The sequence below is a fragment of the Tiliqua scincoides genome, chromosome 2 (genome assembly GCF_035046505.1).
Source record: "Tiliqua scincoides isolate rTilSci1 chromosome 2, rTilSci1.hap2, whole genome shotgun sequence".
Classification (NCBI taxonomy): Eukaryota; Metazoa; Chordata; class Lepidosauria; order Squamata; family Scincidae; genus Tiliqua; species Tiliqua scincoides.
The window spans coordinates 10,417,446-10,436,853 of NC_089822.1; the positions used below are offsets into that span (position 1 = coordinate 10,417,446).

The 19,408-nt window shown below is 44.0% G+C and overlaps 1 protein-coding gene across 1 annotated transcript; it reads left to right on the forward strand.

The window, feature by feature from the left end:
* The first annotated feature begins 29 nt into the window (after positions 1-29).
* DYNAP (dynactin associated protein) lies at positions 30-17,585 on the forward strand. The gene is made up of 10 exons (XM_066617811.1): positions 30-113; positions 527-532; positions 3,815-4,057; positions 5,052-5,258; positions 7,367-7,600; positions 10,078-10,231; positions 12,764-12,873; positions 15,743-15,856; positions 16,587-16,736; positions 17,451-17,585. Exons 1-10 carry the CDS (start codon positions 30-32, stop codon positions 17,583-17,585), a joined length of 1,437 nt encoding a protein of 478 aa, XP_066473908.1.
* Positions 17,586-19,408: the final 1,823 nt, after the last annotated feature.

The following is a 19,408-nucleotide window of genomic DNA, read 5'->3' on the forward strand; positions in this document are numbered from 1 at the left end:
CAGGCAAAATTCAACTTCACCAAATTGAAATGGACAACGCCGGTTTTGAAATGCATGAAGAAACTCTGTCGAGTTCCTCAACCAAAAGAGATAGGATCAAAGAAGAACCTCCAGTAAGTTGTTTTTGAGAAATAACTAGAGAGCTATCTTAGTTCTGTGCAAGGGATGATTAGTTTGCCCACTGTTCTGTTCCATGATTATTCAGCCTTGTGTTGCACTCCTGAATGCAAGTTCCATAAGGAGAATTTGTAAAAATTAAGAATTTGCTGTAGAATTGGAGCATGGGCAATTTGCCAGTTTTCAATGCCTTTTCCCCACTCCCTTCTCCATTACCAATATATATGTGTGCATTGATGATAAGCATTTCAAAAAAGCAATCTTGAGGCGATTGCATGGTTGTGAAGGTTTTTCTTCATTTACTGATGCACACATGAGCTTCTGCATGGGGTAAAACACCACACAAAAAGAATTTTCATGAGGTTGCATCAAGAACATTTTTTTCAATCAGTGTGCACCAGTAATTGAGGAGAGGGTAACAGCATGAAAGCACTGAAGGAACTGCATGCTGCAGTCAACTGCCCCTGCTTAGAGATCCTTACAAAATGTGGATATGAAAAAAACAAAGCAATGGAGGATTCCTAATGCATCTATTCCATATTGGAAACCAGGATGGGAAACTTAGAATTCTAAATCCAGACAGATTTGAATGAGGAAGATTCTGGAAACATTCCAACTCTCTCAGCCCTAGAAACATGTGTTACAGAATGCATGGGGCGATAAACAAATTTGAGACTTCGTAGCCAGACTTCATCTGTCACCCCAGTTTAATCTAGGTCTGAGCAAAAGGTCTGACATGTAAAAACAGCATCTGCTAATAAAAAAAAAATTAGTTTCCAAACCAGATGAGTTAAATCAAGGCAGGAGATCTGGCTCAGCTGCCGCCTTGTATGCCTGAAGATCTGAGGCTGCCAGTTCGAAACAACCGGAAGTACCCAAGAACTAACGACACGCTGATATACTGATGAGCTGACCCTCGGTGGCAGAGAGCAGTTGCTGTCAAGTGGAGCATGGGAGGCGAAGGGCCAGAGAGAGGCCAGACAGGGAAGGAATCCAGCTGGAATCCAGGAGTTCTATGAAAGACTAGAACTATTCAGTTGTAAAAATCCCTACAAGGGTTTAGAACAGCCTGCCTATGTAAACTGCCTTGCATTAAAGTCTGAGGAGAAATCTGAGGACCAAAGAAAGGCGGTATATAAATACCTGTATAAAATAAATCCACAATGCTCTTGGGAAAATTAAAAAATATCAGTTGCCCTGATCAAGCAAGAAAAATTCAGGAGAAGAAACAGATTTATTTCCACAGTTTAATCTTCTGATTCTGTTCTCACATGCTCAAGAGGGCTGAATTGAGGTAACCTTTTTCAAGCACATAGCTTACATATGCTGTTCTTCTGTACAGGGAGCAAACTACCTAATTGAAGGTTAGGTGCTTATTGCGGGACAGGACTTGGCAGAATCTAAGCATTCTTCATGTCTGTACCTATCACCCCTGTCAGAAAGAGGATAAGGCAAAATCCAGCAGGGCTCTTAGTTTCTTTTTCTTTTTTTAAGTTCAAATAAAAAAGGATTCCAGCACATCTACTCCTAGTACTGATTTTTCCGGATGTCTAAAAGATGAAGGTGGATCATTTACATTTGATTTTTCCCAGGGCACATGCAACAAACTTGCCCACTGCAAAACTGTACTTGCTGACTTTCTAAGCTAGGGGTAATATGCATATATAGTACAGTGCAGGGATGATGTTGTGAAATACCTCTTGTTAGAGTAGCACGTTGTAATACATCCACATTAGAGCAATAGCAACCAAGCAGCTGCAACTCCTGGCTACTGTACAGTTTGAATTAACCAATATTCATACTCAAAACAGCTTCCCTGCCGAGTTTGGCAACTTTGATCAGAGCAACTGAATTTAAGCAGCAGTGGAATATAAAACTTGATATGCAGTGGAAAGAGGAACCTTCCACACTAATCAGGTCAAAAGCCAGCCAGCAAGTTCTTTTTCAAACCATAAAAAGCAGGCTAAAATTATTTTTAGCAATACAATGATCATGACCAAAAGCTGTTCTTGCTGAACTGACCATACCAGCTGTTTCCTCTCTAGAAGGGTCCGCTCTATAGCTCTTCCCCTTCATCTGCATATTCCCAAGTCATCTGGGATTCCGGGTCATGGAAACATTACAAGATGTGATGTGATAAGTCCATAACTGGGACATCTGATGTTTTCATTTTTCAAAAAGTATACCTGGGAAAGTCATTTGTGGGGGGGCGGTCAGCCCGGGAGAAGGAAAGAGTTTGCAATTTGCACCCAGGTTTATTTCCTGTCTTAAATTACCACCCCTCCACAGCTTAAGTGGGCAGCTTTCAATCCCTGTTCCTTCTCTCTCCAAAAGCTTCAGGGGTGATGTATAGATTACATTCTTAGTGAAGGGGAACAGATAGTTCCCCCTTCATTGTGGTTCCAATGCAGAAGGTCCCCTTACCCATGCCTGCTTTTTGAAATAAGAAAAAGATATTAGGGCCTCTAGTCATGGAACACTCATGCCCTATATAGCTTGGCCCTTGGTGTGCCGCTAGAGCAGCCATTTTCAACTGTTTCCATCTCATGGCACACTGAGAAGGCACTAAAATTGTCAAGGCACACCATCAGTGTTTTGACAATTGGACAGGTACATTGCACTGCCGGCCAGGGGCTCTCATCCCCCAGTGACCGTAATAAAGTTAATTCCATGCTTGGGATCATTAGGAAAGGCATTGAGAAGACAGCTAATATTGTAATGCCATTGTACAAATCAATGGTTAGGCCACACCTGGAGTATTGCATTCAGTTCTGGTCGCCACATCTCAAAAAGGATATAGTGGAGATGGAAAAGGTGCAAAAGAGAGCAACAAAAATGATTACAGGGCTGGGGCACCTTTCCTATGAGGTAAGGCTACAGCGTTTAGGCCTCTTCAGTCTAGAAAAGAGGCGCCTGAGGGGGGACATGATTGAGACATACAAAATCATGCAGAGGATGGACAGAGCAGATAGAGAGATGCTTTTTTCCCTCTTGCATAACACCAGAACCAGGGGACATCCACGAAAGCTGAGTGTTGGGAGAGTTAGGACAGACAGAAGAAAATATTTCTTTACCCGGTGTGTAATTAGTTTGTGGAACCTTTTGCCACAAGACGTAGTTATGGCATCTTGCCTGGATGCCTTTAAGAGGGGATTGGACAAATTTCTGGAGGAGAAGTTCATTACGGGTTACAAGTCATAGTAGGTATGTGCAAGCTCTTGGCTTTAGAGGCAAGCTGCCTCTGATTGCCAGATGCAGGGGAGGGCACCAGGATGCAGGTTGTGTCTGTTGTCTTGTGTGCTCCCTGGGGCATTTGGTGGGCTAGATGGGCCTTTAGCCTGATCCAGCTGGACTAGATGGGCCTTTAGCCTGATCCAGCGGGGCTCTTCTTATGTTCTTATGTTCTTAATACATAACCTTCCACCAAACTCCCATGGCACACCTGCAGACCATTCACAGCACACCAATGTGCCACAGCACAGTGGCTGAAAACCACTGCACTAGAGTGTACCAGAATAAGAACATAAGAACATCATGGGAATTGTGAATGCACGAAATATATAATGTTTTTACGGAGTCAGCAAGTGCAGGTTATAAACATATAACAAGGTTAAAACAGTACTGTTTAGTTTGCCCCTTTTATAACATTTGTTTGACCTGTAATTCTTCCTTTTGTTTTTCTTGTTTCATGGGAAAGAAGAGCCGCTGGTCCCTGCTGAATGTCTTTCTCGTTTGCCTCTTGGCCTGTGCAATAACAACAGTGTTAGGGGTGGTGATTTTGTCTTTGTCTATTAACAACACTGGCTTTAAAGCAGAATCGAAACATGGAGCGAACAGAGAAAAGCATGAAGTTGCTTCCCAGGCAATTTCAGGAAGAACATTGGACCAAACCCACGTGGACCCCCAGTTCCAATTTCTCCACCACCTTGCTAAATCCAAGGTAGAATTTAACTATTTCCCAGAATGTGTTTCACATGGGACAAATGTTTAGCCCTTCATTTTCGTTTTGTCTTCAGTTTATAAGAAAATTGAGAATCATGTTATACAGAATCAGAGTTTGCATAGAGCCCTGGTTGGGTATAAGACCCTTCACTGTCTGCAGGATTGCAGAGGTGCACAGCTTCAGGAGTGTCATATGCTTCATTGCTATAGCCATGTGGAATTTAGTACCATTCATTCTGAAGCTCCCGCCATCTCCTGAACCATTTTAAACTTTCTTATCTGGTTTCCTAGGCTTGTCTTCCAAAATCATACCCTGGACCAACGGCCATCTAGCCAACCAACCCCTGGTCCTGAATTATTTCTGAACCATAGAATTCCTGATGGGAATGTTTATAACCACTCAAGATTGTGATCCATTGCCCAAATTTATCCTGACATTCATCTAAAGAGCTTAGCCTTAGGGAAACATCCATGGTCTTATCTTTGCAACAAGCTTGACCAAATTTTTGTACTCAACTTTTTGACTGAGCAAGGTTTAGAAGAAAGGTCTCCCTACACCAAGTTTAACACTCTAGCCACTCTGCCATACTGGCTACTAAAAATTAATGGTAAATCTTGAGACTATAGAAAGCTTAAAAATACCAACAGCATTTCTATATCTTTTTGACCTGATTTCTTTCACCAGCTGCTCTTGTCTGTCTCTCACAGTTCCCCCACAACAATCTAAAATGGGTAGGGCATTACATACCACCACCACCATTGGCATGGGCAGGGTTTGCTAGCTTCACTCAGGGCCTGACAAGGATTTTCTGATCCCACACCCAGTGACTTGCCAGATTCCACTCGGGTTCTGCTTTGTAACCTTACCAGGGGACTATCATTTGAAATCAAAGCTGGTAACTCTTTTGAGGATGGGGTTGGCCACAAATGACTTCACTGGATTTTTGACTTCTGTTAGATAATGTAGTAATGACTCCTATATGACTTTCCAGAAACACCAATTTCCAGGTGGTTCTATTCAGTGGTCAAGATTTCGGAAAGATGCCAGCGAATACCAGAACCAGGAAGAGATGGCGTTTGGAAGAAGCATCAATGCCCAGCGTTCCAAGATGACGTTTGGCACTCTACTAATCAAGAGTAAAGGATTGCGGGCACCACACTGGCACTTCAATGCAAATGAGCATGGCTACCTCTTAAAGGTGTTATTTGGTTATCAAGATTATTCTGGAAATCAGCCAGACTGCATTATGCTGAAACCTCTCCGATCAAGGTTTAGCTGCCTTCCAAAGTGTGCTGTAATGAAATGTGTGCATGCAAACAAATGCTCCGTAGCAGTGGTGCCATATTTGCAAAGGCCGTGTCCTGTTTGCCCACCAATTGTGGCAGTGGTACATAGAGCAGGGTCACAGACATTGATCGGTGTTATCTATAGACCAGTAAAAATACACCCATCCTCCCTAGGCAGACACGTTTTTGAGATATTGAACAGATTCTGTCACACTTGCTCCCTGTACTGCTCAGAATTCACAAATATGCATAAATATTTCGATGACAGGAAAGAATTGTGATAGGCAAGAGTTATGGGAAAGGAGGTTTCAGACATGAAGAAATGCTACATTTTAGATGTTGTTCAAATGTACAGATCTGTAATTTGTGTAAGGTGCCATCTTGTGAATCTGCTATGACTTCTAAAGTAATACTGTAGTGGAAGAAGATATGAGTAGATGGACAAAATAGATGCAACGCCTAGAAGATAACAGCAGCCCTCTTGCCCCTTCTGTCTCCTAGGGAGCCTCACCTCCATTTCGCTCTCACCACCTGGAACGGCTCTGAAGGGGAGGGGGAAGGGCCCTTTGCACACTGCAAAGGAGGCTCCCTGCAAAACTTAGTGCTTTGCACCCCCTCTAGCTACACCACTACTGGAGGCTTCCCACTTGTGCAAAAAGCAGACAAACAATCGTGAGAGCTGAGCACTGTGGGAGACCATGAAGAATTGAGGCCAAGCAGGCAATAAAGAGCAATAAAATGAAATGTGTTAAGAGGCTGAGTAAACAAGGCAAATGAAAGGAGAGGGGATACAGATGATTAAGACACAGGGCTGACCCAAAACAGGATTTGGCAAAATTGGCACAGGGCTTAAAAGAAAACAAAATAAGGTTCCTCATGGAAGATAACCGGATAAACTATTCTTACAGCGCAATCCTCTGTATGTTTACTCAGAAGTAAGTTTCATTCCATTCAATGAGCTTATTCTCAAGAAAGTGTGCATATGGTTGCAGCCTTAGCTGCATTGCCTGCGAGAAAAGGGGTGAGTGAGCCTTTTGCTAAGGTCCAAATATGAGAAGCCAACTACCCAGAGGATCTCTGTGCATGCCCTTAAAAGACGGAGGCTTGCTGATGTCATAGGGTCATCCAATCAGAGGAGTGAGAAAAGAACAAGGCTACTACAGGCAGATGATTCTGAGATAGTTAAGTAGCTGAAGCATCATGGAAGCCTTTGGGAGGTTAAAGGGCTCTAGAGGTTAAAGGGCTCTAGAACTTTTTTCTAAGTTGAGAAAAGTATGCTGAAAATGGATGGGGGCAAAGATGTTTGTCACAAGTCCAAGATGGAAGTAAACACATGACATGAAAGAATGCTGGGCTAGAGAGGACAGGTAAATAAAAGAGAGGAATAAGGGAACTAGAAAGAGGAATGAAGAAATTAGGGCATTGATTAAAAGGAAAAGATGAATTTCTAGATCTTAGGATGCAATCCTAACAAGGTCTACTCAGAAGTAAGTCCTATTTTGTTCAATGGGGCTTACTCTCAGGAAAGTGTGGTTAGGATTGCAGCCTTAGGGCCCAATCCGATCTAACTTTTCAGCACCGGTGCAGCCGCAGTGCAACCCCAACGTAAGGGAACAAATGTTCCCATACCTTGAGGAGGCCTCTGTGATTTCCTCCCCACCACAGAATGCAGTGCACGCCCCACTGGTATGGCTGCACCGGCACTGGAAAATTGGATAGAAATGGGCTGTTAGGCATTTAAATCCACATGATGGTTATTCTATTTTTTCTTAAAATATACAGTACTGCATATTCAACACATTGCATGAGTTCACTGGTGTTCAATAACCTTCAATATCTGAGACATTTCAAAGCAGTCTCTTTCGAAATATACTGATGTTTCATGATCTGCATTGCACAAAGATCTGTACTGGTGTGTAGCTACACTGGTGCTGTAGGAGGGACAATAAATAGGGATCAGCATTTATACATTTTTAGCTAGATACACTAACCATGGTCCGTCTCCACCTGCATCTTTCAGGGCACTGCGTGGATTGGTGTCGTTGATGCTGGTGGAACCACGGTGACCACGTACAATGTCACAGCCGGCCAGGTCATTTTCTTCCCTCGAAACACACTGCACTGGGTCAAGAGCATTGGTGCGGAAGACTGCTTGTTTTTGCTCTTCTTTACAACTCATGAGGAGCTTCAAACTCTGGATGTGGATGATGTGTTTTTCTTAACACCTGAGGACATAGCAGCCAGGTCATTAAAGGTTTGTACAACTAGAAGCCCAGGATATTTTAAAAACTCATTAAGTTCTACTACTTAAGATCATACATAGGGCATTTTTGCACTTGCAACCTGCTTCTCTCCATGTTTACTCAAAAGGAAGTCCCAATGATTTCAGTTTCAGAACGATTTCACTCATTCCCAACTGCATATAGTTGGGCAGTATTAATTGTCATGCTCTTCATTACTTAATAAGGGAACATCCTTAAGACCGAAGTGCTGTGCTGGAGATGGAACGGAAAGCCATAAGTGACAAGATTGCATCCTCAGGCTGCCAGTCTTTTGTCCCTGTCTTACAGTGCAATCCTATGCATGCCTACTTAGAAGTAAGTCCTTTTCAGTTCAATGGGACTCACTTCCATGTAAGTGAGTTTGGGATTGTAGCTTCACAGCCCAGTCCTATGAGTTCCTCGCACTGGGGAAACATGCGTCCCACCAGTGCTGGCTGCTGAAAAGCAACCATAAAGCACACTTAAACAGAACACCAAGTAGTGCGCTATCAGTAGGGCACTATCAGGAAGGCTGGAGCCTTCCCACATGCATTGCCAGACCACTGGCCGCCCATAGGAGAAAGTAAGCCAGTGTGAGAGGAGGGAGGGGATGGGGGAGGGTGGAACAGGGGTGGGGAGGGGCAAAACTGGGAAGGGGAGGAACAGATAAGAACATAAGAACAGCCCCACTGGATCAGGCCATAGGCCCATCTAGTCCAGCTTCCTGTATCTCACAGCGGCCCACCAAATGCCCCAGGGAACACACCAGATAACAAGAGACCTCATCCTGGTGCCCTCCCCTACATCTGGCATTCTGACTTAACCCATTTCTAAAATCAGGAGGTTGCGCATACACATCATGGCTTGTACCCCATAATGGATTTTTCCTCCAGAAACTTGTCCAATCCCCTTTTAAAGGCCTCTAGGCTAGACGCCAGCACCACATCCTGTGGGAAGGAGTTCCACTGACCGACCACACGCTGAGTAAAGAAATATTTTCTTTTGTCTGTCCTAACCCGCCCAACACTCAATTTTAGTGGATGTCCCCTGGTGGGGTGGCTGTGGGAGGGGTGGATCCATTGGCAATGACATGTGACTGATCCTATCCCTAGCAGCCTCCCCATCCCCTTTCTCTCCTCAGACTCATGCCAGCAAAATAGCTGGTGCAGGTCCAAGGAGATTCATTGTGGAGATGGAGGCTTAGGAAGCTTCCATACGGGGCCTCCAGCCTGTATCTAGTGGGGGGGACGGGACAGAGTGGGAGGTTTCGGAAGGGGAATGCACCAACAGGGGGAGGGAATAGAATTGCTGACTCATATTTGCCAGCAGTTTAGGATAGTATTTTTGTTGTGTTCTTTCTTCCATTGCAAAATTTGAACGGTGGAAAAAAAATTAGAACATTGCAATTAGAACATTGCAAGTAGAACATTGAATTCGTTCAGTTTTTAATCCAGGATCTGAATAGGAACTCTGGAAAGAAGGTTGGAACTGATTAATATGTGGAGGGAGGAAAAGGGTGGCAGGGATTGTGAACTGCAGGTGAACTTACCTTGCGAAAGGCTGGTAAGTAAAGAAGTCCAACCCCCTGACCACCCAAAGTTTTTGCAAATTTTCATGTAATTTCTAATTACAGAATTTCTAATTATGTAATTTCTGTTATTAAAAACAGAACTAATTGTAAGACACACAGAGATCTTGCTGCTGCCACATCTCTATGTCTCTCCTCTTGATAATTTCTAATGTACGATAACAGTAGATATCAACAGCATATCATTACAGTGTGTATTTTCCTGTACCCAGCTTACATCATTAAGAACATAAGCTCTGCTGGATCTGGCATTTGTCTGTAGAAAGTTTCTGTGATCATGTGGCCGTAATAGTTAGATGCCTAAGTGCCCAGAACACCTTTACCTTCCCACTGAGGAAGTCCCTATTTATTCTACTCGCATTTTGACATGCTTTCAAACTACCAGGCTGGCAGGAGCTGGGACAAGCAACGGGAGCTCACCCCGTCGCATGGATTCAAACTGCCAACCTTGCAGTCAACTGGCTTGCCGGTTCAGCAGTTTAACCTACCACATCGCCGTGTCCCTATTCTAATTGTAATCCCACCCTAATGGTCACTTCATGCATTCGGATGTACACCTGAAAATGCAAAGCATGAATGTGACCTACACGTAATTGCAGGTATGCTTAATCAGGGAGTCGTGATTGGTTCGGCTCCTCCCTGGATGTACACTGGATTTCTTGCTGAATATGTCTGAAATGACTCCATGGCTTTAGCAGAAACGTGCAGGTTTTCTCAGTTTGTGTATGATAGAAATTTAACCAAACCAAACCCCTGAAAGCTTTAATTTGGCATTGGGCAGTTCCTTTATTCCCTTTGAAAACTAAAAAGCATTTTGCTAGCCAAAGCTTCTTTCATTCACTGTTTGATTTGCTAAATGCAACGTTTTCTCTCTCTTTCCAGCCTCAAGGTGGAGTGAACTTCATTCGGACGTTCCAGAAACAAGTCGAAGACCAGGCTATCAACCTTCCACCCAATCTAGCAGAGCTTGTTCATAATGCCAATTATGAACAGTCCGCAGACACACTTGTGTGGCGGTATTTTTTTGATCTCAAAGGTACTGTAGACCAACATGTGATGATGTGAGCAATGGCATTTCCATCTGGACAGTTAGCTGTGCAGGCCACTGCACACAGGAGCAAGATGGACTGGAAGGCAGGATGCCCTTTAAGGCAGTGGCATAGCTAGAGGGGAGCAAAGCACTAAGTATTGCAGGTGCCTGAACATGCCATGCAAGCAGCCCCTCCCCTTCGGAGCCATTCTGGACAGTGGCAGCAAAATAGAGGCATTCATCTCTAGCTATGCCACTGCCTCAAGGTGCACTCCCAGACTCCTAATGCAAAAAGGACAGTCACAGGGACATTGCTGCCTCTTCCTTATTCACACCACACTGTTGTTGGCAACCTTCAGTCTCGAAAGACTATGGTATCGCGCTCTGAAAGGTGGTTCTGGAACAGCGTCTAGTGTGGCTGAAAAGGCCAATTCGGGAGTGACAATCCCTTCCACACCGGGAGCAAGTGCAGTCTGTCCCTGGTCTGTCTCCCTGGCTATGGGCCTTCCTTCTTTGCCTCAGTCTTTTGGCAAAGTGTCTCTTCAAACTGGGAAAGGCCATGCTGCACAGCCTGCCTCCAAGCGGGCCGCTCAGAGGCCAGGGTTTCCCACTTGTTGAGGTCCACTCCTAAGGCCTTCAGATCCCTCTTGCCGATGTCCTTGTATCGCAGCTGTGTCTACCTGTAGGGCACTTTCCTTGCATGAGTTCTCCATAGAGGAGATCCTTTGGGATCCGGCCATCATCCATTCTCACAACATGACCAAACCAACTCTGTTTCACACCACATACTTTCAGCCATATGCAGAGAGGCCTGCAGAATCCATTCTGGATTCTGCAATCCACTCTGGCATTACTGAATGCTATAATTATTATAGCATTATAATCATGCTATAATGTCTTGCCTCACAAACCTTATAGAATTCTTTGAAAAGGTCAACAGGCATGTGGATGTGGGAGAACCCATGGACATTATCTATCTGGACTTTCAGAAGGCGTTCGACATGGTCCCTCACCAAAGGCTATTGAAAAAAACTCCACAGTCAGGGAATCAGAGGGCAGGTCCTCTCATGGATTGAGAACTGGTTGGAGGCCAGGAAGCAGAGAGTGGGTGTCAATGGGCAATTTTCACAATGGAGAGAGGTGAAAAGCGGTGTGCCCCAAGGATCTGTCCTGGGACCGGTGCTTTTCAACCTCTTCATAAATGACCTGGAGACAGGGTTGAGCAGTGAAGTGGCTAAGTTTGCAGACGACACCAAACTTTTCCGAGTGGTGAAGACCAGAAGTGATTGTGAGGAGCTCCAGAAAGATCTCTCCAGACTGGCAGAATGGGCAGCAAAATGGCAGATGTGCTTCAATGTCAGTAAATGTAAAGTCATACACATTGGGGCAAAAAATCAAAACTTTAGATATAGGTTGATGGGTTCTGAGCTGTCTGTGACAGATCAGGAAAGAGATCTTGGGGTGGTGGTGGACAGGTCGATAAAAGTGTCGACCCAATGTGCGGCGGCAGTGAAGAAGGCCAATTCTATGCTTGGGATCATTAGGAAGGGTATTGAGAACAAAACAGCTAGTATTATAATGCCGTTGTACAAATCTATGGTAAGGCCACACCTGGAGTATTGTGTCCCGTTCTGGTCTCCGCATCTCAAAAAAGGACATAGTGGAAATGGAAAAGGTGCAAAAGAGAGCGACTAAGATGATTACGGGGCTGGAGCACCTTCCTTATGAGGAAAGGCTACGGCGTTTGGGCCTCTTCAGCCTAGAAAAGAGACGCCTGAGGGGGGACATGATTGAGACATACAAAATTATGCAGGGGATGGACAGAGTGGATAGGGAGATGCTCTTTACACTCTCACATAACACCAGAACCAGGGGACATCCACTAAAATTGAGTGTTGGGCGGGTTAGGACAGACAAAAGAAAATATTTCTTTACTCAGCGTGTGGTCGGTCTGTGGAACTCCTTGCCACAGGATGTGGTGCTGGCGTCTAGCCTAGACGCCTTTAAGAGGGGATTGGACAAGTTTCTGGAGGAAAAATCCATTACAGGGTACAAGCCATGATGTGTATGCGCAACCTCCTGATTTTAGAAATGGGTTATGTCAGAATGCCAGATGCAAGGGAGGGCACCAGGATGAGGTCTCTTGTTATCTGGTGTGCTCCCTGGGGCATTTGGTGGGCCGCTGTGAGATACAGGAAGCTGGACTAGATGGGCCTATGGCCTGATCCATTGGGGCTGTTCTTATGTTCTTAATTCATCTCATGGCAAAAACCTCAGCAAATCCAAGGCTCCACTCATTCTTAATTTAAATCAAGTCAGCAAGTCAAAGTTAATTTATTCTTTTAGAAACCCTGCAAATTTCTTGGCAGTCATGGATTCTTGGCAGTCAACATGGATTGTTCAGCCCCTTCTAGTAACTGGTTCACAGAGACTATAGCTGAACAAACAATATCAGCTGATAAATGCTCTATGATTATCACTAACCAGTGCACAATCATTTTCTGATCACTAAGGCTGCTATGTTTGTCCTTGACTCAGGATCATCGGAGTTCAATTTTCCAGGAGGCATCATCCAGTGGGCTCGGTATGTAAAAAATGGAACAGGCTTGAAACCCAATGAAAGAATTTACAGCAATTTTCTCCATTCAGTAAGTGTACAGTTAAAGCACGCTGCCTTTTACTGAGTTGGTCTGCCTAGCAAAGTTTTATCTACTCCAGCATTTCTCAAACTGTGGATCAGGACCCACTAGGTGGGTCGTGAGCCAATTTCAGGTGGGTCCCCATTCATTTCAATGTTTATTTTATTTTTAATATATTCAACTTAATGCTTCCATGGTTTGTGACTGCAATTGGGGAATTGTGTCAGATCTGTATTTTGAACAGGCTACTATGTATATGCTTTCAACAGTGATAGTCAGTGGGGCTTACTCCTGGGTAAATGTGGATAGGATTGCAGCCTTTGGGATGTTTGAGAATTTTTTTTTTCCAAACAGATCAACAACTGCTTGAGAGGGTTAGGAGAGTTCTTTATTTCAAATAAAATATTTAAATTTAAATATCTTATTGTAAACTTATAATTTACTCACTTAATTGATTTGATTTTGTCATATGGGGGGTTAAAATTTTCCTGCTTGATGATGTCATTTCTGGATATGACATCACTTCCAGGTTAATGGTATCACTTCTGGTGGGTCGCAAGAGATCGTCATTCTAAAAAGTGGTTCCTGGTGCTAAAAAATTTGAGAGCCACTGGTCTCCTCTGATTTGCAACAGCTTTTCCAGGTCTCAAGCAAAAGTCTCTCCCAGTGCTGCCAGCGGAATCCCAAAGGGTACCAGGGATTCAGTTTCAGACTTTCAAGATCTGTATGTCAGGCATTGTACTATTGAATTATGTTATGCTTCCGAAACTGCCATTCTTGGTTTAATATTTGGGGATCAGGACACTGTTTCTATGTGATTAACATCTATGGAAAAGATATTTGGGGTGTTTTAGCTTATGAGATTTCTGCTGCTCCACCTGATTGATAAGGATGGCATGGGCTTGAGTCCCAACCAATTGCCTTCCCCAATCACTATGCATGTGTGTAGAATTCTCCAAGGGACTAGGATACTTCCTGCACTCCTATGTAAAAACGGCTGATGTTAGGAGATCATCATAGTACCTGTTGGATGCTTACCCACTGGCTGGTCTTGCAGGCACCTGAACGTGCCATGCAAATGGCCCCTCCCCTTTGGAGCCATGCCTGGCAGTGGGAGCAAAACGAAGGCATATGCAAAACTTAGTGCTTTGCACCCCCTCTGGCTATGCCACTGGCTTTGATCAAGCAAAAATCCCTCAGACAGAATAAAATACAGTGCTCTTGCAGGTTGGCAACCTTCAGTCTCAAAAGACTATGGTATTGCGCTCTGAATGGTGGTTCTGGCACAGCGTCTAGTGTGGCTGAAGAGGCCGATTTGAGAGTGACAGTCCCTTCCACACTGGGAGCAAGTGCAGTCTGTCCCTAGTCTGTCTCCCTGGCTATGGGCCTTCCTTCTTTGCCTCTTTGCCTCGGTCTGTTGGCAAAGTGTCTCCTCAAACTGGGAAAGGCCATGCTGCACAGCCTGCCTCCAAGCAGAACACTCAGAGGTCAAGGTTTCCCATCTGTTGAGGATCATTCCTAAGGCTTTCAGATCCCTCTTTCAGATATACTTGTAGCGCAGCTCTGGTCTACCCATAGGGCGCTTTCCCTGCACAAGTTCTCCATAGAGGAGATCCTTTGGGATCCGACCATTGCCCATTCTCACGACATGACCAAGCCAACGCAGGCGTCTCTGTTTCAGCACTGTATACACAGTGGGGATTCTAACTCGTTCCAGGACTGTGTTGTTTGGAACTTTGTCCTGCCAGGTGACAAATAGAAGTGGTGCTTTCTCCAACGGAAATATTCCTTTGTGGGCAAGTTGTGTAGTGTGTCTGAAACCACCGTCCTACACCAACACCAGATGCATAACTCAGCGATTTTCCGTTTTTCCTTCTCATGGCACACTGACCTCTATTGCAGTGGTTCTCACTCCTTTAGCATCGGGACCCACTTTTTTAGAATGAGAATCTGTCAGGACCCACCAGAAGTGATGTCATGACATCATCAAGGCAGGAAATGTTTTAACAACCCTAGCCTGCAATCCCACCCGCACTTACTGAGTAGTAAGTCCCACTGACTATCATTGTTAAAAGCGTATACACAGTAGCCTGCTAAAAGTACAGATCTGTGACATTTCCCCAAATGCAGTCACATACCTTGGTAGCATCAAGTCTAATGTATTAAAAATAAAATATTGAAATGAATGGCAACCCGCCTGAAATTGGCTCGTGACCCACCTTGTGGGTCCTGACCCACAGTTTGAGAAACACTGCTCTATGGTCATCTCTATGGTCTTCACTTTTTGCAATGTCATTTCCAGCTTTTGGGAGACTCGTCTGGGTTCTGCGACTCTGTTTCTAGGGCAGCTCTCCTAGTATGGACATCCTAGAATGGACATCTCCTAGTATGGACATCTTCTCCTAGAATGGAGAAGGCCATTCTGACCTGCTCCCTAATTATTGTTTTGTCAGCAGTTGAAAATTTTTTTTCATTTTGACAATCATTATGTGCTGACTGACTTGGCTTGAGATACATTTCAGGACTTCTTTGAAAGTGTACATTGTTTTGCTGATGTCTGCATTTTTCTTCTTCTTTAGAATGACATTGATAGCATTTGGTAGGCTTTACAGCTCTTCTTAATTATGATTTTAAATTGCTGTCCAACTTTGGATTCTCAACATGGCAGAGGATGCAACAAATGAACGCCCATACTACAAGTAAATAGCAAGTGATACGTGTGTCTGTGAACCACCTACTTTGAGTCTGCTCTAATCCAGAAGTGATTGTAACAACATAGAAGTGGAAAGAGAAGAGGCAGCTTGCAATGTATCTAAACCCACCATTGCTATCATATGGACCCATAGGTCACTAGTAGCTTTTCTCTTCTTGCTCTCAGAAAGAGGATGCCCTCACCTTGGGGACTCTCCGGATCTACAGCAACGGATTACGGCAGCCCCATTTTCATTTCAACGCCAATGAGATGGGCTATGTCATCAGCGGGTGTGGAAAGGTAGCTATTTAAACCTCCACATACAGAGATTGACCTTTTGTGAATCTTACTAGTGTAAGAGTGAGTGTTTTCAGGAGGAACACCTAGGCAGCTTGGACTGTGGGCAACAAAGCTAGGAGAGTTCTGTTGTCACAACCTTGCCTCATTCCAGTCTCCAGCAAAGGTAGAGTTGGGAAGTGCAACATAGCCCTGTACAGCAGGGTGACATTGTATCTCCAGTTCTTCAAGCAGTGAGAAGTTCCAGGATGTGTGTTCTGCCATAGAGGCAGTATCTCCAGTCGTATCTCCAGTTCCTCAAGCAGTGAGAAGTTCCAGGGCATGTGTTCTGCCATAGAGGCAGTATCTCCAGTCGTATCTCCAGTTCCTCAAGCAGTGAGAAGTTCCAGGACATGTGTTCTGCCACAGAGGCTTGGACCTTCCAAGCATTGGGCCTCCTGTTGGAATGATAAGAGAAATAAGGACATGGTCTGCCAAAGATAAGCATTCTAAGCTAAGCACATACTTCCTTTTTCCACTGAAGCAGATTAAACTTGCCTCCCTTTGATGGGATTCTTGCGCTCTAAGCAAGCATCACACAGGGTCTGTGCTGAAGGCACCGAGTTAACAGTTACAAATCACAACAGAGTGCAGGGTTTGTGATAGAGTCATTTGTCATTGTGTTTGCTGAGAATGACCAGACCCCTGGGCTGGTTGTACAATTGCATTCCTTGTTGATGTATTCCTTCTCCAGGTGGGGGTCATTGTTTCACCTACACTCACAACCAACTTCAACGTTGATGTTGGCGATGTTGTATTTTTCCCTGCTGGAACCCAGCATTACATCAAGAGCACCTGTGATGAGGACTTGCATTTCATTTTGGCATTCAGCACTGGCAATACGGTGAGACTCCCTGTTTTTTACTTCCTTGGTATTGTACTTTTGTGCTCCCAGAAACATAGTTAAGACCCAGTCTGAGTGGCATAGGATATGGTGTCAGTATATAACTTGGCACAGGACTGCAACATAAAGAATACAACTCTACAGATGGTATACTATGATACATATTACAAAGGATAGGAATTTTAAATGGTTTGTAATGCTTATCCCAATGGTTCTCAAACTTTTTAGCACCGGGACCTACTTTTTAGAATGATAATCTGTCAGGACCCCCCGGAAGTGATATAATTAATTTAGAAGTGATGTCATGACCAGAAGTGACATCATCAAGCAGGAAAATTTTTTGATAATCCTGGGCTGCAATCCTATCCAAATTTACCTGGGAGTAAGCCCCATTTAATATCATTGTTAAAAGCACACACACAGTAGTCTGTTAAAAGTACAGGTCTGTCACATTTCCCCAAATGCAGTCACATACCATGGTAGCACCAAGCTTAATATATTAAAAATAAAATATTGAAATGAATGGGGACTCACCTGAAATTGGCTTGCGACCCACTTAGTGGGTCCCGACCCACAGTTTGAGAAACACTGGCTTATATATGAGTAATTATAGAATAGCATGTAGAAATTTGTGCATTTCAGTACATTGTGGTACTATAAAAGATTATGCATTAACTTCTTACCCCGAATTCAAATGTGCTTCTTTTCTGACAGTTACAAACTCTTGATATGGATGACTATATGCACGCCACAGCAGATCACATACTAGCCCAGCTTTTCTTCAAATCACAAGAAGAATTTAAGAAGATTCCACGGTTTACTGAGGATCAGGCAATTAATCTACCATAGCAGCTTGTAATCTTGACAAAGAAAAGTCTCCATGAATTCTCTTGTCATAAATAATGTGGATGCCGTCTGCTATGTCCTTGTCCCTTTAAAGGAGTTTCCCAAACTGTCTGAATACTTTTTAAAAGCAAAGTTATTAATGAGATTTGTGTTCGTAAAGGTGAACTCCATATGGTCTTTATTTATTTTACAGATTTCTAGGGCAATGATATCAGGATCATGTACAAGACAATAAAACAATAAAATGCAACTGCATCACATAAATTTAATGAAAACTGGCAATAATACTGTACAAAACAATGGCAATTAAAATACTAGGTAAAACAGCAGCATCCTATAGCCAAAAACAGGAATAATAGAAGACTCACTTCTACTGTAAGGTCTTTGGAGCTCATTATTTGTGCCCTTAAATACTGTGTTTTCCACATTCGAAGAAGATAGTATTGCCTGACACCTGAGATGGTATTTGCCACCTGATACTATCTTATATCACCCAAGATCACCAACACTTTTTAACTGCACCTTCTCCTGTCCCTTAAATGACTTGTCATACAGAAATTTAGCATGTGATGCTACGCACATCACATCACATCCATATTTGCCAGGCAAAATCTTTATCCTGGCAGAAGGTCTGGTCTAGAGAATACAGCCACTGTTAAGCCCAAAAATAATATCTGAAGGTTCAAGATCACCAGGAGCTTCCGTGTGTGGTGAGACCTTGAAGCTGACAAGCTTGTTGAGCTTTCTTGAGTGGGAGCCAAGAAGAGGGTTGCTGCTGTTTGTCTGCATGGGAGGCGACACGACCAAAGTGATGACCGGACAGAAAAGATCCATCTGAAATGTACTGTGTTCTTGAAAGACAGAACTTCTTTGTTTATTGTAAACCCCCCCTTGGGCAGCAGTTCTCAAACTCACAGAGAGTTTGAGCTGTGCTGTAAGTTCTTGCAGGGCAGTAGGGAGGCAGCAACGTGTCATTGTTGAGGGGTGCAGGGCCTTTCCTGGACTCACCAAAGCCTGTAGCAGCCTCCTAAAAGTACAGGGAGCCCCTCGTCAGCCGCCGCAGAACTCCCCAACATGTGTACAATGTAAAAATAATCACAACCCACTTCTGGTTTTGCGATTGCAAACCAGAAGTGGGTCACGATCATCTACACTGTCTCCACACGTTGGGGAGCCCTGCGGAGGTTGGCGTCCCTGCGCCCTTCGACAGCGATGCGATTCTGGCGATTGCTGCCTCCCCCTCCTTGCCCCTTAAGGGGGCAGAGGCCAGGGCTCTCTGGCTGGGGCGTTGCAACCCCCCAGTTTGAGAACCACTGCCCTCAGGGGTTTAAAGAAAGCCTGCCCATGTAAACCACCTTGAATAAAGTCAAAGGAGTACTTTAACGACCAGGAAAGGTGGTATATAAATACCATTATTATTATTATTATTATTATTATTATTATTATTATTATTATTATTATTATTATTATTATCTATATCAGGGGTGCCCAAACTCCAGCCAGGGGGCCACTTGTGGCCCTCAAGAACTCCCAATCCACCCGCAGGTAGCCCTCAGTATCCAATGAGCCTCACGGCCTTCGGAGACTTGCTGGAGCCCGTGCTGGCCTGATGCAACTGCTATCGTGAGGTCGACTGTTTGACCTCTTACATGAGCTGTGGGATGAGGGCTCCCTTCACTGCTTGCTGTTTCACATCTGTGGTGCAGCAGCAGCAGCGAAGGAAAGGCCAGTCTTGCTTTGTGCAAGGTCTATTATAGGCCTTGAGTTATTGAAAGACCTTCATTCATTCATATAAGTTTCATCTCTAATATATTCATTTATGTAAT